Source organism: Pipistrellus hanaki, assembly GCF_964339955.1.
Source record: "Pipistrellus hanaki genome assembly, chromosome: 11".
Lineage (NCBI taxonomy): Eukaryota > Metazoa > Chordata > Mammalia > Chiroptera > Vespertilionidae > Pipistrellus > Pipistrellus hanaki.
Window position 1 is genome coordinate 27904742 of NC_140513.1, and position 21685 is coordinate 27926426.

Genomic DNA, 21685 nt, shown 5'->3' on the forward strand with positions numbered 1-21685 from the left:
GAATCGAACCGAGGACCCTTCAGTCTGAAGGCCGACACTCTATCCACTGAGCCAAACCAGCCAGGGCTGAACCAGTTGTTTTTAAGCGTAGAAGTTTAGGATCTTGTGGCTGGGCATTTTATAGAGCAAACTTAACAAAGACACTATTTTGCCCTGAGGCCTGAGGCGAATACCCGGTGCTCCTTTAGAGGTAATGGTGAGACATGGTGCTCTAACCCCCAGCTGGCAGATGATGGCCAAGTCTAAATGTATTCAAACGAGCGCCCCGATGTTCCTGGAAGACGCTTTTTACTCATTTAAAGACTCCTAGAAGGAAGCCAAGGTCTTGATGCTTCTTAGCATTGCATTTGGTTTTCCCTTTAAGCCACTTACATAACAGACTTGGCAAGATTAGAATGGGATAAACGAAGAACTCTACCAGCAGCTAATGGCTAAGACCTCAGATATTACCTTTTCATATTTCTAGAATGTGAAGATTACCAATTTCAACTTCCACTAGAATTAATCACATAATATGCCTCAGGAATAATTTTTTTGTGTGTGTGTGTAGAAGTATAATTTTCTGCGTTTCAGATATTAATTCTTTCACCTCAAACAAATCATAATAAAATTTGCTGGCACCATGCCTGCCATGTATAAAACAACATTTCCCGCCTGAGCCGGTTTGGCTCAGTGGATAGAGCTTTGGCACGAGTACTGAAGGGTCCTGGGTTCAATGCTGGTCAAGGACACGTACCTTGGCTGCAGGCTCAATCCCTGACCCTGTTTGGGGTGCTTGTGGGAGGCAACCAATCGATGCGTGTCTTTCACATGGATGTTTCTCTCTCTCTGTCTCTCCCCATCTCTTCTAGTCTCTCTAAAAATCAATGGAAAAATATCCTCAGGTGAAGATTAACCAAAAAAAGAAAAAGAAAAAGAAGAAAAAGAAAAGGTCCATCAAAAGAATACTGACTGAACAATGAAGAGATGCAAAGAGAACTTGGACAAAATCCAGAAGCAGCCCTAACTGGTTTGGCTCAGGGGATAAAGCATCCGCCTGTAGACTGAAAGGTCCCAGGTTCGATTCCGGTCAAGGGCATGTCCCTTGGTTGCGGGCACATCCCCAGTAGGAGGTGTGCAGGAGGTGGCAGATCAATGTTTCTCTCTCATCGATGTTTCTCCCTTCCTCTCTGTAAAAACAAACAAACAAAAAAACAACAAAATCCGGAAGCAGGTCAGCAGGCCCTGCAGGGGCCTTTCCCTCCGGCCTCACCTTGTTGGAGATATCCAGATCGGAGCTGGCCTCACAGAGGGCCACCACGATGGGCACGTTGCCATCCTTGCAGGCCACGTGGAGGGGGGTGTTGCCGTGCCTGTCCTGGAAGTTGACGAGGCTCCCCTGGCTGATGAGCGTCTGGATGACCTCCATCTGACACCGCCGCACGGCAAGATGGAGAGCGATGTGTCCATCCTGCAACACACGCCAGGGCCATGAGCACTTCCACTGGCCCACGGGCCTGGCCTCGCCCTCCCAGCCGCCACCGGGCCAGAGTCATTGGCCACAGGCTACCTTCTGCAAAGGCCGAAGGGGGACCGAAACCACACATGTCACTCCCGGGGGGTGGGGGAGAGGCTCCATCCATTCCACTCTGATAATCGGACTCTGCTGACCACCAGCGCGGTCACTCTGGCCTTGGCCAGTGCCATCGGGTGGGAAGTGTGGGCACCGCTTTTTGTCTCTGGCTGTACAGGACGTAAGTAACAGGCACTCCAATGGCCCGTGTTCTCAAGTAGTTGAAAAACCCCTTTAAGAACATTTGCTCAGCAATCTTTACAGCAGGAGAAGCTGTGAGCGGGATGTGACGGGACATGCCCGAGGGCTGTCCTGTGTATGAAAAGCAAAGACAACATGCTGACTCCCTGCATCCCACCAGAGACACCAGCCTGAGGATTCCTTCTACCTTTTACAGGATCCCTGGTGAGCAGACGGATTGCATTCAGGAGCTGGTAGAGGGTTTTGGAGACATGCCTATACCCCATCTGTTCTAGGGCTCCTTACGCTCAGCATACTGACTGACATTTTGGTCCTGTCCTGTGAGTCGGAGGATATGCTAGTAAAAGGCACCACCAGTCTTCACTAGATGCCAATAAAAACGCCCATGACAACCAATAAGCGTCTCCAGTCATTGCCAAATGTCCCCTGGGGGCAAGGCTGCCCCAGCTGAGAACCACTTCTCTGTACCAAGAAAATACTCACAAATGGCAGTCACTAAATTAACTACAGTGTCCAGACCTAGCTAGATAATGCAAGATCACAGCCTCGCGTTAAGTACAAGCTCACAATAAAAACAGATCGTGTTGAATTAGCTTAATTAAAAATCGAACACCTGGTCTAGAATTGAGTTTCAGACAAATAAGAGTGGTTTTATTGTCTTTGACAAAATAGCAGGTGATGGAAATCAATAAGCCACCTATCTCTGTGTAGCTACAAATTGACAGTAGACACACAAAGAAATGGGCGGCTTATTGATCTCAGGTGCCAATCTTCACCCTACATGAGGGTTGTCTTGGGCTCAGCGATCATCCCTGTCCCTGCTCCCAGCTGAAAAGGGAAAACAAGAGAGATCCGAGTCGTCTGACCAGTTCATCCATGTAGCTGCTGCGTGTATGCCACACATGAATGTTAATTATTGAACAGAATCTGGAGAAGCTCATGGAATCTTTGGGACAGAGAAGAGAAAGGATAATGACCATGTGCTGCGTTCAAGTTCATTATTGAACAGAATCTGGAGAAGCTCATGGAATCTTTGGGGCAGCAAAGAGAAAGGATAATGACCATGTGCTGCTGCGTTCAAGTTCGTTTTGGGCAAGCTAACTGCAGACGTCTTGTGGTCCCTCCAGCCCCCCCAGACCCCTTCTCGGCGAGACCGATGCGTTCACCCACCACGCACCTTGTCCGCAGCGTTCAGGTCGCCTCCGTGCTCGGCCAGACACTCCACGATGTCGTGGTAGCCCCTGGCGGAGGCCGTCAGCAGGGGCGTCTCCCCTTCTCGGTTCTTGACGTTCACGTTGCAGCCGGCTTCGCAGAGGGCTTTGGCTACGGCGTGGTAGCCGTGCCAGGCGGCACAGTGCAGAGGGGTCTCTTCCTCCTGGCCGGACGACAGGGGCAATCAGGGGAGAGGAAGCGCAGGCGAGGCGAGGGTCCCCCCCACCGCGGAACTCGGTAGCCAAGCCGAGGCAACGGAGAGAACGAGCCGACAGCGACTGGAGTGAAACATTAGCCCGACATGAACAGACACAGGCCTCTCCTTCCCTCCGTTTGTTTCCTCAACTCTTGGCGCGTTGGATGCGTTTGGCACGGTCGGCATCTGAGCCACAGAGGACTTCGGGAACCCACTGGAACCGACAGCTCAGCTCTTTGGAACCACCGAGCCCCACCTCCATGCAGGTGGGATTTTAGCATCTTTCTTACAAAAGGGCTTCGTTCGCTTCGTCTGAGGTGACTGACGGGAGGAGAGCACTTCATCACCATCTCGATGCCTCACCATGCCTGCCACGCATTTGGCAAAGATGAGTCACATAAACTCATCGTTTGAAGCTGAGGCAAATAAAAGTAACGGGGATAACCATGTTGTAGTAGCCAGAGAGGGCTGGCCGTGGGGTCTATGGGGTTGTAAGGCTGTATGTTCATGGCCAGCAACATTGGACACACATGTCTGCCTGCACAAGGCCATCGGAGTGAGTGGTTACTGACAGGGACTCTGGAACCAGACCCTGTGGTTTCGAACCCCAAACCCTAGCTCTCCCACTTATGAGCTGTGAGAGCTTCGGCAAGATACTGAACCTCTCCCTGCCTCAGTTTCCTCTTCTGTAAAATGAGAATTATAGCAACAGCAATAACAACTCCTAGGGTGTTCCAGAGGATTAAATGGATGGATGTTAGGCAGTGCTTCTGTCAGAGGCCCTGCCCGCTGGAATCTAAGCAGAAACTTGGATAAAACTGGGAGGCCTGGGCCCTGTCGCTGTCTGTCTGTACATCCATGCAGAGAGCAAAGGGAGGGAGGACACCTGCTGCCATGACCCACCTTGTCCTGGAAATTGGGATTGGAGCCGAAGCTGCACAGCAGCTGAACCACATCGGCGTGGCCGTAGCGAGCCGCCACGTGCAGGGCTGTCTCTCCAGACTGCAAAAGGAAACCGCCGAGAGTCAGAGCGCCCCCGGGAGCAGGCTGTGGGGACTGGAGGCCGGCCACACACACCTGGCTCCACTTTCTTCCTTCGGGGGGTGCCCACCTCCCTCCGTCCAGATGGTGCCTGGGCCAGGGACCCTGGGGGTGGAGTGTCCATCACGGAGCTGGTGGTAAACCCACCCGCCAGGCTCACTCTGTTGGTCGTGCAACCCCAGGTGTGATGGCTGTTCTCACACTTCATCGACTGCTGCTTCCAGCTATGTGATTTCTTTAAACACAAAACTCCTTTCTTTAGTATCGGGTTCACCACCCAGCAGATATGTAAATGTACGGTTTTATTAACTAACACGTGTCTGATTTCACTGTCCATATTTAGAATCTCATTTCTTATATTCTCAGAGATTTTAAAACATCACTATTAACTTTCAGTGAATTAGCAACAGGAGCAACTTCCTTAATAGGAGCAACTTATAGTTGCCCCCCCAAAAGTCGTTAGAATAAATTGATTAAAACAAAACAAGATGCCTTATTGCCACCGGACAGAAAACTGTCCTAATAAATACACTTGTCTTTGATGTGCATGTCATTCTTAGACTGGTGCAGGGCACAATCCATACGACCGTGTGTGGCAGCTCTGACCAAACGTGACACCTTTGGCTGCAAGCGTGAGCAGCAGAGATGGGATGCCCGGCAGGACCCATAATGGGTGACAATGGATGCTTCTCACCTGGTGCAGGAGCAGGCCTGTGGGATGGACTGAATGGAACCGGACTACGTGAAAGTAAGGCATCTTGCTGAGTCAATAATTTCTATAGCATCTGTGCCCCCCCAAAGCCTTACTTTATATGCATTGTCTTATGAACCCTCCCAGTGCCAGTGACTGTGAGGTCGGCATTGTCAGCCACTTCGAAGATGAAGAGTTTGGTCAAGAGGCACGCACGTGGCGAGCCAACGTGAGCTTCAGACTCGGGTCTCTTTCTGGCTGTCCTTCTACTAGAACTTAAGAGTTTTCCTGATACTCATGCAAAGTAATTCATGGGCGTATCACGGCAAATGTCTGGCAGGTTTCAGCTAAAAGCCGACTTTAACATTAGACCAAGCCACCGGCAAAAACGGATTTCTAGGTTAAATTTTCTAGGTAGGAAGATTCGGGTCCCGAATCCTTGCTCTTTGGGTCCTGAGGTTCGTGGCAAGACGAAGCTCAGAGGCAGCCTGAAGTGACTTCCCCGGTCCCTAAGGAAAGTGGCCTTACCTTGTCTTTCACATCCAAGGGGCATTTGTTCTCATGGAGAAACTTCAAGGTGTCCACGTGGCCGTGCCGGGAGGCCCAGTAGATGGCATTGGACCCGCCCTGTGCAGAAACCGGGGTGGAGTCACACTTCCGGAGCCGAGGGGTCTGAATGCTCATCGCTGACACACTCTCCTCCCCTTCCTCTGTGACGGCAAACTCCACGGAAGCACCTTCCGTTTCATTTGTTTGTGCCCAGGGACCGAGCGCATGTGAAATGCTAACATTCCAGGGAGCTGGGGGAGGCGATCAGGGAGCTCTGTGTATTATTATCTCTGCAGATTTGTTGGGTAACTCTAGAATTACGTTAAGGTAAAAGGTTGTTTCTCTTTCCTTAAAGCCTTCACTTGAACTTCTGGTTGGAATTCCCTACCCTGTCAAGGAAGAGACCCATTGTACTAGTGATGTCTATTAACTGTTAATCAATGTGTCTACACTGCCAATGCGATTTGCACCTCAAAGCGTATCATCCTTCCCAGCGGCCCTCGTACACAAGCAGGCAGATACAGTTCCGGTGAGGCGAATTAGACAATGAAAACTTCCCCAGCTGTGGCATCTTATAGTAACACTGTTCAGTAAGTGATCAGTGAGGAGAAAAATCTGGGGTAGTGTGCACGGAAAGGCTGATATCTAAAAACAGAGCCCAGAGAAAGATCAGAGTTTTCCTCTTGCTTTACAACACCTGTTAGCTTGGACCAGGCTACTTAAGCAGTTCCTCTTCCGTTATAGGAAATGGAAGTAGAGTATACATGTTATTTTCTCTGTAACTTCTAAGATGAGAGGCATTTGGGAATACTTAAAAAGTTAATTTATTTGCAATAAGAAAGAATGATAACCTTATCCTGGACATCGATTCTTGAGCCTCTTTTGATGAGCAACTGCAGCATCTGAATATTTCCACAGCCCGCAGCAATAAGTAACGGAGGTGTCCCATGCTGGAATAGGCAAGAGAACAAAACAAAACTATTTTTCAGGTTTGGCAGGGGAAAAAAAAATGCCTAAATTATCATTGCTATCCCACACACCTTCCTATGTCTCAACAGGTGCATACGGCCTGCTTCATAACAGGAATGGAAGACAGCCAGAGCACAGCGTGCTTCCTCTTTCGGTTTCACAATCAAAAGGTGACATTTTCATTTGTGGGGTGGGTACTTTAAATTTTCATGGTTAGAGGTGTAATTGGTGCATGTGGAATGGCCTTGCAATGAGAAAGGCTCTAAATGCCAGAAGGCCTTATTTCTAAGTCATTCCACTCTCTCCATAGAAGTGAGTTTTCCCACAGGATCGGGCTTGCAACTAGCAGGGGGAATGAGGAAGCAGACAGGGTCTCTCCCCCTGGGACTTGGAGGTGCACAGTCACATGACTCTCCCCCCTCCCTCCTACTATCCCAATAGAACGGGATCAGACCTTGTTGGGTTGGTTGACATCGTAGTTGGACAAGGAGCCCAGGAGGTGCTGCAGGCCTGGGACATTGTCATCGTTGATGGCGTGGATGATGGCTTTCATCACGAAGGAGTCTTCCTCATCCTTGAGAGAGACAGCAAAGAGAGTGTTAGAAAATGTCCTCGGATTCGCGGGATGTTGAGATGAATGAGAACCCGAGGTCTGGGAGGAAGAAGTCTCCCCACCGGAAGTTCCTACTCGGCTTGGGTCCCTCTTCTCCCTTCAACTTTTCTTGCAATAAATGTCCTTTCTCCCAACTGCTTATTCAGAGTGATTTTAATGTATAATATTCAATCGTTCTCATTCTCTTACATTAATAGTTTTATCTTTTCCTTGGTCCCACAATTCCCAAATCCAGCCTTCCGCCTCTTCCCCTCCCTTCTTCTACCTTCTTCTACCTCTCCCACTTCTTTTTTCTTTTTAACATATACAATCTCTTTTCACACTACAAGGCTAGAGCTTGGCCTCAGGGAAACGACTAACTTCGGGGAGGGAGGGTGGGGGTATAAAAGAGCTGGTGTGTGCTGATGTGTGATTCTGCCCTTGGAGTCCCCAGATTCCACTCAGGAAACGCTGACTATTCAGTTACAGGAGTGGCCTGGTTCCCACAGAATCACCCTGTCTGCCTTTCCCGGAGTTCCCTTTACCTCCAGGGAAAACAAAGCCCCGTTGTCTGACTGTCAGAGCAAAGTCTTGTTAAATTCAAATATGTGTCTAGTCATATCTGAAGAGTCAATCTGTGATTAGGTTTCAGTTTGGAGTAAGGGGAAAAAATCATGGAGTTGTTCTCAAGGGCTTTGGACAATCAGTACCATGCTAACAAAGGAAGTGGGTTTAGCCTCCTGGTCTACCACAGACTACACCAGCAAGCCCTACTGCTTTTTCTCTAATCGAGTGTGTGTGTGTGTGTGTGTGTTTTTTCAGGGGGAGGATTATCTGCCCCTTTTGTACGACTACAACCCAAGAGTCTCCCAAGTCAGTGGCAATAGAAGGCTCCCATTTCAGTTAATAAAAACTAAAATGAGCTCTTCCCTCTTCTACTGACCAGCCTCTCTTTTATCAAACTGTGAGTGTGGGAGGAGGTGGGTGGAAGTGTTAGAGGTAATGGGTGGGCGTACAGTGCCAATCAAAACACACACAAAAAAGGACGAAGACTCCCCACCCTGAGACGAGGAAGGGTAAGTCTGACCTTTACACGACTTCAGGTTTTCGGGGTTGTTGAACAAATCAAACCCCCTAGTATGCTAAGTACACAGTGCTCAGAAAGCACCTCCCCACGGCAAACACGTTCGCTCACCAGAGTATCGTCGCTTCTGGCAACGCTCATGTTACTTCTGGACAAGAACGACCTGGATAATCTTTGGCACAGTGATATCAAGCGAACAGATTGCTTAAAAAAAGGAAAAAAGAAAGAAGAAAAAAAAGAAGATCAATAAAAGCAGGGGGAGAGAGGGGAGAGTTTATGTAACAATACTCAAATCAGTGCAAGTGACAGTCTTGGAGATGGCATTCACTGCTGATAGCATGCATTCTCGGGGGCAGGCATCCCCTGAGTAGTTGGAATGTATTTGCTTAAAGAATAATTCTACATACAGGTCTTATATCTCAAGACAGAACTGGATGCCCTCCATCCCTTTTCCTCTTGACATTTTGTTCTTGATTCTTTGAGAAATTAGCTCTTATCCCAGCAAAACCCTTGCACGTAACCCCCTCAGAGAAGCATGGTAGGCAAGCATCTCGCCCTGTGTCCTTGGTCCCAGGCAAGCCGGTAATGGTAGACAATGTGACTATCAAAACTCATACAATTGTTGGAAATGCACAGGAAACAGAATCAGCAAATCCCTCAATGTCAAATAATCTTACTTTCCATTTTTTCCGGGCTGCAAACTTCTTGAATTTCTCCATGTTGACTGCTGATGCTTTTCTACTAAGTGCTTGTTGGGTATCTTTAGGCTAAAATGAAAGTCCAAGAAAATATTTACAGCTTTCAAATGATAGAAACGTGTTACATGACCATTTTTTGAAACCTCTCAGTATTTGGAATATTTGATTACACATTTACCTTGCTAGAATAACAAAACATATTGAAATAAAATGCAAGATCTAGGAAGCTAGTCGGCAAAGGCTAACGCTTGTGGCTAAGGATGTGCTACATCTATAAAGACTGAATGTTGTGGCCTAGCTGGTTTTGCTCAGTGGATAGAGCATTGGGTCTGTGGACTGAAGGGTCCCAGTTTCAGTTCTGGTCAAGGGCATATGCCTGGGTTGTGGCCTCAATCCCCAGTTGGGAGCATGCAGGAGGCAGTTTATCAATGATTCTCTCTCATCATTGATGCTTTTCTCTCTCTCCCTCTCACTTCCTTTCTGAAATCAATAAAATATATAAATGTATATATTTAAAGAAGGAGAAGGAGTAGGAGTAGGAGGAGGAGGAGGAAGACTGGATGTTGAATGTTGAGGAAAAGTTGAAAAGTTGATCTTGGACCAAGCTGAATTACAACTTTTCACAAGAAAGTCTAGGAGTGGCAAGATAGATGGTGAGACCATGTTCTGAGGCATTTGAACTTGAACATCAAGTAATTTAGAGCTCGGAGGGACCTCAGAGGTCATCGAATGAGGCCTGTCTGACAGCATTAGCATGCCTTCTGTTGTACCTTTTCCCGGAAGCTCTGCCTCTGAGAGAGACACCATTGCCTTCTAGCAACTGTCTGGGCCTGGTGCAGGCAGAGTGTTCTCCAGCTGCGCCAGACCCACTTTTGTAACGCATGTCATTGCATCACAACCTGCTTCTGGGTTCCATGATTTTATTCTGAACAGCCATGTTCCCCCACCCTCAGGCCTTTCTGTTCCCGCTGAAGGAAACTTCAGGTCTCTTGTGTGGGGAATTTTTATCAGAGTTCATTTGAACCAAACTGGTGCCAGGGAGCAAGATTTCAAATGCTTTGGGGAATGACATTTTCAGTCTCTTTTATGCATCGGAAATTAGGGAGGGAACACAAAGAAGATTATAGGAGGATGGATGAAAGTAAGGTGGGGATTGGATTACAGGAGAGTTAGCAAGATTATGCGCTCTCCTGAGGGTGGTTATCCCTTATTTCAGAGGTGTGTTAACATAGATACACAGTAAACCATCGTCCCCTGTCCATGGCTTAAGGCAGAGATAAATCTCTTACTAAAAAAGCGTTCTGTCTGGGGCATGACTACCCACTATGACCTATGACCTGCCCAGTTAGAAATTTATTACCAGATGGCTCCGTGAGGTTACTTTCACAAGACCCCTTTCCATCCACAGCAACTTCCATTATTTCATCTAAATGCCTGAGGGCATCAGGCAGGCCATAAAAAGGTGAAATATGCCAGAAGGCGGCCCTAGCCCTGGCACAAAGGCCTCCTGGAATGAGGGCTCAGTTTGAGTAGACTTGACCTTTACCCCCTTTCCAATCTTGCCTCAGGATAGCTTTCTCCTCTCCACCTCTGTTATCATTAGCATACTCTTATCTGCTAGTGGTGTTAAATTTTGGCCCCAAAAGCAAACCCAACACTCCAGAAGTGTCCTATGGTTAGCACCCACAGAACTGGTAATGCCCTGGAACGCGCGAATTTCAGGAGGCCCTTTCACACCCAAACCAATCACCACATCACATGCAGCTTACCTTGATCCAGGGGTGCTGCAAACTATCTTGAATGGTCATCCTCTTCCTTTGTGGGGAGAGAAGAAAGAAAGAAAGAAGGAAAAAAAAAAAATGCTGTGACCCCCAGAAGCAAACACTATGTTGCTTTCCTGCCGGCTGGGCCTACAAAACAGATGTTCTGGAAAATGCAGTTTGGGGCTTGCTTCGTGGAAGAAAGGCGAGAAGAAAAAAAGTGCGCCTGTGTGGCGGTCTCCCTGTGCCTGCAGGACTGACCGGACAGGGACAAAGGAGCCTGCGTTTTCTGAGGACTTTCACTGGGCATGCCTCCCTCTGCGAGGAGCAGCCACCGGGTCTCACCAGCCTGGCCCCGTGCACAGGACGGGGGCAAACCCTCGCCGCGCGGAGGCCACGGCTGAGCGCTTTCCAGGAACCAGGGACACTCACTTTGGATCCTTGACGAGCAGTCTTCTTATGAAATCTTTGGCGAGGGCACTGGTGTTACTGAAGTATTCTTCCTCAAATTCGTAGTTGACGGCGGACACATTTGCTAATGTCTCTTGCTTCGTGTCCCCGAGAAATGGCGAGGCCCCACTTAGGCTGTTGATAAAGTGGGAGCACAGAGCAAGAACCATCATTACCTCTTGTGTTGTCATTCCGTTCCCATCATACCTGATAAGGTGGGGTGGGGGGGGGAATAAGATTATAATGTGGGGCTTGGGCAGTCATTTTGGAATTCCATTTAATTATCAGGCACAAAAGCTGCGGCTTAATGCAAAGGATGCATTTAAAAAGTCAATATCCGGAACAGCATCTCGTAGTTTACAAAAAACCTCTCTCCTGCTTCCTCAGTGATGGACAGACGTGCTTTCTTCGGGTGATTATGCTGCAGTTTCTGATGACTCACTTCAAAGTTGGAGAAAATGCTTAATTAGTATAAACTAAGCGTGTTCTGGGGGTGTAAGATGAATGTTTACATAAAGAGCATGCATAAGCTGAAGAGATCAACATGACTGCTTAATAAAACATATGGTCTCAAAAGAAGGAAAGAATTCGAGCTGTGGATTCTGGTACTTACAGAATATAGGTGATTACTCCAATACTCCTAGACACGAAACAGAAACAAAAACTAATGTCAGAATAATAACAAATTAAATCAGAAAGATGACAACATCAAGGATGCACTACTTACCACATATCTGCCTCGAGACCAAGAGGTTCATAATTGACTATCTCAGGAGCTAAGAGGAAAGAAATGCACATTGAGAGAGAGAGTTTCGGAAGGAAGCAAACCAACAGGTCGTATGTTCATGTATAAACCAGACACATGTACCAGGGAAATGTTGCCAACATAATGCTTAGGAGAAATAAATGACCACAGGAGCAAAGAAACTTACCGACAAATTCTGGTGTCCCAAATATGTTTTTGAATTCATTTCCAAAGTCAATTTTATGGGCCAGCCCAAAGTCGATGATCTTGATCCGAGGTTTGGGAACATTTCTATCCAAAAGCATTATGTTTTCAGGCTTAAAGAAAAAAAGAAACAGTGCTGCAGTGATATTCATAGTAACCAAAAGGTAGGGAAAAATCCAATGTCCACCAACAGAGGAATGGGTAAACCAAATGTGGTAGGTAATATAACGAAATATTGTTCACATTGGAAAGGAAGTCAAGTCTGAAACTTGGTACAACGTGGAAGAACCTAGAAGGCATTATGCTAACTGAAATAAGCCAGATAAAAAAGGATAACTATTATATGAGTCCACTTATGTGAAGTACCTGGACAAATTCATGGAGTCAGAAAGTAGAATGGTGGTAGTGCGAAGATGGGTTTGGGGCCCCGTGGTTGGCAAGCTGAGGCTCGAGAGCCACATGCGGCTCTTTGGCCCCTTGAGTGTGGCCCACGGCATGGGTGAGTCTATTTTGAAGAAGTGGTGTTAGAAGTTTAAGTTTAAAAAATTTGGCTCTCAAAAGGAATTTCTATACTGCTGATATTTGGCTCTGTGGACTAATGAGTTTGCCGACCACTGGGTTGGGGGAAAGGACGAGGAGTTACTGTCTAATGGGCACAGAGTTTCAGGGTGGGAAGATCAATAAGTTCAGGAAGTAGATGGTGGTGATGGCTGCACAAGGTGGCTCTACTGATGCCACTGAACTGCATACTTAAAAATGGTTAGAATGGTATAAATTATATGTTATCTTTATTTTACCACAATAAAAAAATATAGCAGCTAAGCTACGCTATACTAAGGTAAGGCGGCTGAATAACTCTTCCTCTGCCCTGAAAAAACAATTGAAAAACAGACAGAAAGGGTACATGCACCAGAACACCAGGAAAAATAAATGTTTTGGTTTAGGTTCTCCCAGGAGTAGACCTGGGACATTCGGGTGCATGTGGCTTATGTGGGAGCCACTTGGTAAAGGAATGGGAAGACAGGAGATGGAAGGAAGCCGATACAAGGCATCTTACCAAGTTAGGAGTGACTGCAGTGTGACCCCTTTGAGGAACTTGGGGAGAAAAAGTAGCACTCAGAGTTTTCCAAATAAAACAGGAGGGAGTTGGGGGTTCACTGACCATCTCACCATCCTTCATTGCTAAGAGCAGTGCCTGTGGGCATTTACTTTTTTTTTTTTAACTATATTTTTATTGATTTCAGAGGGGAACGGTGAGGGAGAGGGAGATAGAAACATCAATGAGAGAGAATCATTGATCAGCTGTCTCCGGCACGCCTCCTACTTGAGCTTACAACCTGGGCATGTGCCCTGTACTGGAACCGAACCTGGGACCCTTCAGTCTGCAGGCCAAAGCTCTATCCACGGAGCCAAACCGGCTAGGGCGGCATTTACCCTTTAGCATTGCCAGCTCCCAGGGCCAGAAACCAGATGTCAAGCAGAGAGCCGTAGGTGTTTGCAACAGTAGTCTTTGGGGTGTGCCTTAGTGAGTGTTGGGGGGATACAGATGGGGTCTCCATAGCTTTGCTACAATAGCATGAAGAAAATCCTTCCTCTGCTATGGTCCTATCCTAGTTCCAATGACCTGAATCATTCACTTGGCAATCGATCACATGCTACTTAGCACTTGAATCTTAACATTGTCCCTTCTGTGGCTCATGGGTGTCTTACCTTCCCAAAGAGACCAGGACCTCTGTGACTGTTGGGAGTATGACATTAGCTCCCATAATGACCTGCCTCCAGCCAGGTATGAACACCCCTTAGCCAGTCTCAGAATTTGGCTTGATTGATTGCCGGTGGCAGAGTCAGACCCATAAGCCTTTGCATCAAGAGGACGAGTAGAGCCCTGACTGGTTTGGCAAAGGTCCCAGGTTTGATTATGGTCAAGGGCATGTACCTTGGTTGCAGGCACATCCCCAGAAGGGGGTGTGCAAAAGGCAGCTGATTGATGTTTCTCTCCCATCAATGTTTCTAACTCTCTATCCCTCTCCCTTTCTCCCTGTAAAAACTCAATAAAATATATTAAAAAAAAAAAAAAAAAAAGGAAGAGTAGAGATTGAGGCTCTATCTTACATGCCCTGCAGCCACAGGGGGATGGAGACTGGGAAGCCAGTGGGCACTCCCAGCTGAAATGTCCTACCACCAACAGCAGCCCCGTTGCTTGAAGACCTGGCTGATGAGATCCCTCAATTCTTCCCCAGGGATTCTCAAATGTAATCATTAACCTCAAGCTTCTATTCCACAAAAAGTTAGGAGTCACTGCAGAAGGCATGCATTATACACTGGCTGATTTACACTGATAATTCCATTGGCTATACCCACAGGAAGGACAAGTCTCTCTTAGCAAACAACCAGTGCTGTGGTTTCCATCAGCTCCTCTCTGACGAGCACTCAGCAACGTACCTTAAGATCAAAGTGGGCAATCTGCAGGGAGTGCAGGTAGTAAACACCATTAAGAATTTGCTTGAGAAATTCAGTTGCTTCCTCTTCAGTCAAAGATTCCTTTTCCGCTAAGAAGTCAAACAGCTCGCCGCCTGCAACGCTGGAAATCAAGAGGCAGAGGTTACCGAGGACAGTTCTGTTCCACGTTTGATGGTTCTCTCACAGACTATCGTCACATTCACATTCTAGGCCGGAGAACAGCATAAGGACATGCTAGGCATGGGATCAGAGTTCTCACTGGATGAGAAGTCTGCATTCGGGAACATTTGTGCTCCAAAGCACTTGGGTACCATTTTCCTAATGACACTGTGTTCACAAGTGAGGGAGGAAGCAGAGACATGGTGCGGGTGGGGATCAATGGATCCTTAAAACATTTTAGTTAAATGTATTTGGAGATGAAGTCACAACTCACTGACTAGGAAACAAAATGGCAACTCTGTACAGAATTTTTAAAAAATACATCTCCCTAGCTCAAATCAGAGGGTACCCGGAAAGTTCACATTCCATAGGTCAATAAATGTTTTAAACCTCAAATCGCAATACATAGTCTGACAGGATTTTTTTTCTCTAGTATTTGTTTATTGGCAAATCCCTAGTTACAATATAAATCACATTTAGTAATGAATTTAACAAATACCTTAAGTAATAAGAATAAAATTGAAATGCACATGGTTGTTGGGGATTTATTTCGTCAATCTCTCTGGCCAGACTGTAAGGCCCAGAAAGGCAGAGATCAGCCCCAGCTGTTGGCCCACATCTGTCCCCACCTTCCTGTACAGTGCCCGCCACAAAGCTAGAACCCAAAACTCCCTTATCAAGTGGATGACGAAGCAAACTCCCCTGATTAATGGCAAATAACAGGGAGCTCTTACTAAGAGTGTTTATACGTTAATGTTTATCATTTAACTATACATTCACAACATAATAATTAACTGCAATTATGCACATAACTGCTGTGTTCATTATCTTCCTTTCAGCAAGGCAGCTCGATGAACATCATACCTACACTGAGTGGCCAGATTATTATGATCTCTGAACGGATACTAATTTGGCCACTCGGTGTACTTCTCTTGAGTACCTCAGTCATTTGATATCAGAGATACTATAAATCGTGCATCGGATCAGTTTTCCCCTTTGCACTGGCTGACAGAAAGCTCAGGGCAAATAGGTGGTTGATCTCCAGCAAAAGTCTAGAATACCTTTGGTACCCATGTGAGATACAAATACACTGGGTGGCCAGATTATTATGCGTTCAGAGATCATAATAATCTGGCCAACAGGTGCTCATGGGATTAAAGAATAGGACAAAAAAAGCTGTTTTCTTAAAGAAAGTCCTCCCTCCAAGTCAGTGCCCTCCTTAGCCTGGCCCACGGTGCACAGGATGGGGATTGCTTGGGGTGTTTGGACAATGCGGATTCCGGGCCTTACTTCCAAACTGCTGCCTGAGAGTTCCTAAGAGTGCGGATCAGGAAAAGCAGCAGCATTTTGTGCGAACACCCTGGTGACTTAGCACACCGAAAACCGAGGACCCCTTTTCAAAGTCTTAATTACCTGCCTCTGCGGCAAGGCCACCCTCTGATGTTTAACTTCCGGATGTTTACCCAGAGGGCGAGGTGACTCCTCCACCTGGGCCCGGGCGGAGGGCTCTGGCAGATCTGCCAGGACACGTCACAGCACCAGAGCCAGCTCGGAAGGCCAGCAGCCCCCACCCTCCCGGTGGCAGAGGCCTGCAGTTGGCGACACTGTCCGGGTAGTGGCCTTCCTGTCTGCAGCCTCTCAGCCTGGCTGTCCTCTCCTCCCCACAAACCCTCCGCTTCTCACTTCTCTGTGTTCCTATTCCTCTTAAAACCAACAATAACGGCCTGGCTGGTGTGGCTCAGTGGTTGAGGGTGGATCTATGAAACAGGAGGTCACAGTTTGATTCCAGGTCAGGGCACATGCCCGGGTTGCGGGCTCCATCCTCAGTGTGGGGGCGTGCAGGAAGCAGCTGATCAATGATTCTCTCTCATCGTTGATGTTTCTGTCTCTCCCTCTCTTTCCTCTCGAAATCAATAAAACATATTTTAAAACATATATATATATATATATATATATATATATATATATATATATATATATTTATTTATTTTTTTAAAAGAATCAATAATAATGGAGAGGGAATCCTTCAAGCATAGGGAACAAAAAGGAGGGAAAATGGTAAACTGTCAACCGACCGCCGCTGAGACAGATGCTGCGTCCTGTTTGCTTCTGTGCCCTCTGCCGCTGGCGCCTCAGAGGGCTGGTCCGGGGGAGGCTGGCCTATAGTTGGCACATCCGGCTGAAATCTTAACTTGGCAGCCAGAGGTTATTCCTTCTCTCTGAGCCTCCTTTTCTCATCAAATGGGCATAATAGGACCTATTATTAGTTTTAGGGCTTTGGGGATAAAGACAGTAAATATACATAAAGCCACTGGCAGGCAGGTCTGGCAGGAGGCCGAGGCCCAGAAAGCAGAACTGGTACTCCTACCAAGGAAGGGAAGCGCCTTCTTTCCTACAGAACACCCCCTCCTCCCCCCCAGCACCGGCCTCCGCCAGGCAGGCTTCCCCATAAAATTCCCCGCCCAGCTTCCTCCCTCTCTCCTCCAGCCCATGGGTGTGGCCAGACTGCTGCACCCTTGCACCCCGGGAGGGGTTCCCCAGGGACTGTGGTGCCCAGCCCCAGCTTCTCTTCCTGTCCCCCTCCAGGGCCTTCTCCACCCCACTGCTCTCACAGGCCGCTGGTTCCTGACTTGGAGAAACAGCGGGGGTTTGGCTGCCCGGGGGACAATCTCTCAGATCCTGAACAGCTTGGTGCAGGCAGGAGGCCGGAGTCCTTTCTAGGAACCACACTGCTGCCCCAGCCAAGTCTTAGCTCTTCTTTTTTTGGCTGGAGTGGCCATCTCATACTCTCCTATTCAGTTTTTTTTAAAACATTTTATTTTATTATTATTAAATACATTTTATTGATTTTGTACAGAGAGGAAGGGAGAGATATAGAGAGTTAGAAATGTCGATGAGAGAGAAACATCGACCAGCTGCCTCTTGCACACCCCCCACCGGGGATGTGCCCGCAACCAATGCACATGCCCTTGACCGGAATCGAACCTGGGACCTTTCAGACCGCAGACCGAAGCTCTACCACTGAGCCAAACCAGTTTCGGCCTATTCAGTTTTTTAAAAATATATACTTATTGATTTCAAAGAAGAAGGGAGAGAGAGAGAGAAAAAAAAAACATCAACGATGAGAAATAATCATTGATCGGCTGTGTCCCGCATGCCCCTACGGGGGATCGAGTCTGCAACCAGGGCAAAGGCCCTTGACCAGAATTGAACCTGGGATCCTTCGGTCCTCAAGCTGATGCTCTATCCACTGAGCCAAACCGGCTCGGTCCCCCTATTCAGAATAGTCTTCTTGTGCTGAGCAACTCACCTCCAAGGTGCTCCCTGACCACAGAAGTGAAATCCAGGAGCAACTCTGGAGCCCCGAGGTGAGGGACCAGCCCGAAGGGCGGCAGCGCCTGACAGGACTGAGGAAGGAGGCACGGGCCATCTCCAGCTCCCTCCTTCCACCCACTCACAGGTCCGGCTCAGACATCCTGTTGTTCACCAGGAGTCCAGGCCTCTCTGGTCCAGGAAGCCAAGTCTTGCAGCTGGACATTAGGGGGGTGAGGGAGCCCAGCTCACTAGACCCGCACCCATCACTGCTTCCTGCGGCCTGAAGGCCCCACATACACACGAATGCATCCTCCCCACACCCATACGGAGAGGCAGATGGCTCCACCATGAGTCTCTACTTATAAAATCTTTACTCATTGATCAAAGTAATTGGAAGAAAGTGATTTCAGCCAAGGGTGGGGAGCAGACAAGCATCATTTGGCAGTTTACTGTCCCCCCTCCCCGCTCCAATCTCAGAAGGTAGAAGCACTCTGAAGGTTTTTTCCCCCGTAGGCACTTCACACACATGCTCAGAACCAGAACTCAAAGGCTGAAGATATCGCTGAAGAGCAGAATAATGTTAACAAGGGATCCGTCAAACCTTGGCACTTTCACTCTTTGTTCCAAATTGTACATTTTGCTTAAGAGAAGGAAGATGGATGGAGAGATGAGCAATCTGTGCAGCAAATTTAGAAAGCCTAACCTCCTTTATTAGGTCTCTGAGTCAGAGTGTTTTAAATCGTAGCATTATCATGGAAATTACGTGAAATGAATGCTAATAGTACTGGCTGCTTTCTCAGGAGAGCTGGAAGTGTGAAGGTTCCCTCTCCTCCGTCCCTCCCCCTCCCACCAATGCCTCTCCTAAAAGCTATCCCTAACAGAATGTAACTGGGATACATTACAGCTTTAAAAACAAAGTGGGCCTTCAGAGTTACATAAGAGAAACGATCACAGGGTTCCAGCCTCTAAAATAAAACCACTATTTGGGGTTTCTAACTCTTCCCTAGAAATTATGCAAGACTTCACAGGACTTGATTCTGGGACTGCGTCTGATCATGGGGCAGTCCCAGGATCAAGAAGCTGGGGAGATTCCTTGGCAAGTGGAATAAGAGACACAACAGTTAAACGAGGCCAAACAATCTGAGCAATTTACAGCCAGCTAATGAATCACAAGGTTTTATCTTTCCCACCCAAGGACACCGAGGAGCAAATGGTTTACCCGTTCCAGACTGCCTGGGGCAGACTGGCCTGGGTCCTGGTTCCTCTTGGATGATGTTCTTTAAAATGAAACTAACCAGAAAATAACCCCTGACACCTCTATACCCAGCAGAGGGCCTCAAGAAGGACCAGGGATCAACAGACACATTAGGTTTAAGAATATGGATCCCTTGCCTGGCCCTCAAGCATTGACCTATGAGCTAGGAGGTCACGGTTTGATTCCTAGGTTGTGGGCTCAATTCCCATTGTGGGGTGAGCAGGAGGCAGCTGATCAATGATTCTTTCTCATCATTGATCTACCTATCACACATCTATCAATCTATCTATTATATATCTATCTATCTATCTATCTATCTATCTATCTATCATACATCTATCTATCTATCTATCTATCTATCATTTATGTATATATCTCTTCATCTCTGAAATCAATAAAAAAAATTAAGAAAAAGGGATATGTATCCGAGTCACTGTTTGAGGGAGAGCCAGCCAACCTGTGACATCCACATTAGACCTTGAGCAAGTGAGAAATAAATCCTATCATGTTAAGCCATTGAGATTTTGTGGTTGTGTTTCATCTGCTCTAAATACAAATTTAATCAGAAGTGATAATACAGTACATTTTAAACATAAATTAAAATTAAAGGAAAGCATCCAGTGCAAAGCAGAGTACACTAACTGTTCAGTTTTCTATTGCTGTGTAACAGATTTAGTAGCTTTACTAAAGGCAATCATTTTTTTCCCCTCTTATCTCTTAAGGTTTCTATGGATCAGGAGCCAGGATGGGTTGGCTGGGCAGCTCTGGCTCAGGGTCTGTCTTTGTCATGAGGGGCAATCGGAGAGCGGCTGAAGCAGAAACTGCAGGGCTGCTGGAGCATCTGGTTCTGTCTGGGCCCCTCGCTCTGGGTAGTTTCATGTCTCCAGTTGGGCTTCCTCACAGCATGGCAGTCTCAATACAAGTGGACCATTTACATGGCACTCCAAGGCTCCAGGGCAAGAATTCCAGCTGCCTCAGAAGTCACACAGCATCGGAGTGAGTCATAAACCCATCCAGATTAAAAAAAAGGGGATTTAGATGCCATCTCTCCATGGAGGAGTTTCCAGGGTCTAGACACACATGGAGGTCAGGAGATGATGCTTCAGCCATCTTTGGAAAACATGGCATGTTACCCATGACAGATGAACTGACATTCTCAATCTTATTTTATCCTAAATGTATATTTTATAAGGGCTAGGCACAGGTACTTGTATTGGTTTGCTAGCACTGCATTAACAAACTGGATGGCTTAAAACAACAGACATTTATTTTCTCCCAGTGCTGTAGGCTACAAGTGTGACATCAAGGTGTCAGCCGGGGCATCTTCCTGATTTTTAGCAATGGCTGGTGACCTCCGGCATCCCCTGGAAGTAGGTGCACCGCTCCAATTTCCTACCTTTACATAGCCTCAGCGTGTCTTCATCTTCCCTCTGTGCAGCATTCCCACTTTTTTTTTTTTTTTAAAAAATATATATTTTATTGATTTTCCACAGAGAGGAAGGGAGAGGGATAGAGAGAGAAACATCGACCAGCTGCCTCCTGCACACCCCCTATGGGGATGTGCCCGAAACCAAGGTACATGCCCTTGACCAGAATCGAACCTGGGACCTTTCAGTCCGCAGGTTGATGCTCTATCCACTGAGCCAAACCGGTTTCGGTGCATTCCCGCTTTTTATAAGAACACCCATCCTACTGGATTAGAACCCGTCCTAGCAGTCTTATTTTAACCTGGTTACATCTAGTGAGATAATTATTTTCAAATAAGGCCAGTTTCTTAAATACTGGGGTTAGGGCTTCAACTTATCTTTTTTTTGAGGGGGGGGTTGGGGGACATAATTCAAGATAGTAACGGCTCACAGGCTGCGGGCAAAATGTTACAGGATGGCGAAAGCAACTCAGGAGGCGGGAGATCACTAGAATCCCGATAGTTTCTGTTAGTCTTGTTTTTCAGTTCTATGAAGAAAGGGTTCCTTCACCCACTGTTTTAAAACTTTCAAATCCAGGGCAGAAACATGTGGGTGAGAAATGCGTATGTGCTGTAGTCCCGAAGGAATCCCCTCAACCCCCTGAGGTGGTTCTTCCTTTAAACATACAGTAACTGTCTTGGTGGCTGTGATTGTGTCCGAGGCCTGAGGGGGAGGAAGTCCTCATGGCCCCTTGGCTCTGCCTCCAAATAAACACAAACTTGAAACTAGTGCCCCATTGTCCTCCCTGTGTGTGGACTGTCCTATCTCTTTAATCTCAGGGAAGTCCTGGAGGGTTTTCACATTCTCACCTCTCCTGTTCTCATCCACATTCCCTGGGTAACGGAGGACTTTGCAGAATTTAAAGGGAAAGATGAAGCCTGACACCCTCCTTTTCCCATTAGTGAAACAGGTGTGACTTTAAGGTCCAAAGTAGAGTGGGGGGTTTGGGGAACACCATTTGTTGCTTATCTAAATTACACAGAAAACATCCCCGAATTACACAGAAAATATCCAAGGAATTCCCAACCTTCACACGTTAGTTGGATCCAAAATGCAAGCTTCCCTGAAAAACATTTCTATCTGTTT

The 21685-nt window shown here is 47.1% G+C and overlaps 1 protein-coding gene across 4 annotated transcripts in view; it reads right to left on the reverse strand.

Annotated features, from left to right (window-relative positions):
- DAPK1 (death associated protein kinase 1) overlaps positions 1 to 21685 on the reverse strand; it is a 155365-nt gene that overhangs the window by 30841 nt on the left and 102839 nt on the right. For all 4 annotated transcript variants that reach the window (XM_084897940.1, XM_084897939.1, XM_084897941.1 and 1 more), the window contains exons 4-17: positions 14387 to 14525; positions 11928 to 12057; positions 11723 to 11771; positions 11609 to 11635; positions 10978 to 11130; positions 10555 to 10600; positions 8765 to 8854; positions 8199 to 8291; positions 6866 to 6985; positions 6294 to 6392; positions 5422 to 5520; positions 4065 to 4163; positions 2931 to 3128; positions 1253 to 1450 (exon numbers count right to left, since the gene is read on the reverse strand). In XM_084897940.1, coding sequence (XP_084754066.1) covers positions 1253 to 1450; positions 2931 to 3128; positions 4065 to 4163; positions 5422 to 5520; positions 6294 to 6392; positions 6866 to 6985; positions 8199 to 8291; positions 8765 to 8854; positions 10555 to 10600; positions 10978 to 11130; positions 11609 to 11635; positions 11723 to 11771; positions 11928 to 12057; positions 14387 to 14525 — 1540 coding nt within the window. The remainder of the gene's footprint in view (positions 1 to 1252; positions 1451 to 2930; positions 3129 to 4064; positions 4164 to 5421; positions 5521 to 6293; positions 6393 to 6865; positions 6986 to 8198; positions 8292 to 8764; positions 8855 to 10554; positions 10601 to 10977; positions 11131 to 11608; positions 11636 to 11722; positions 11772 to 11927; positions 12058 to 14386; positions 14526 to 21685) is intronic.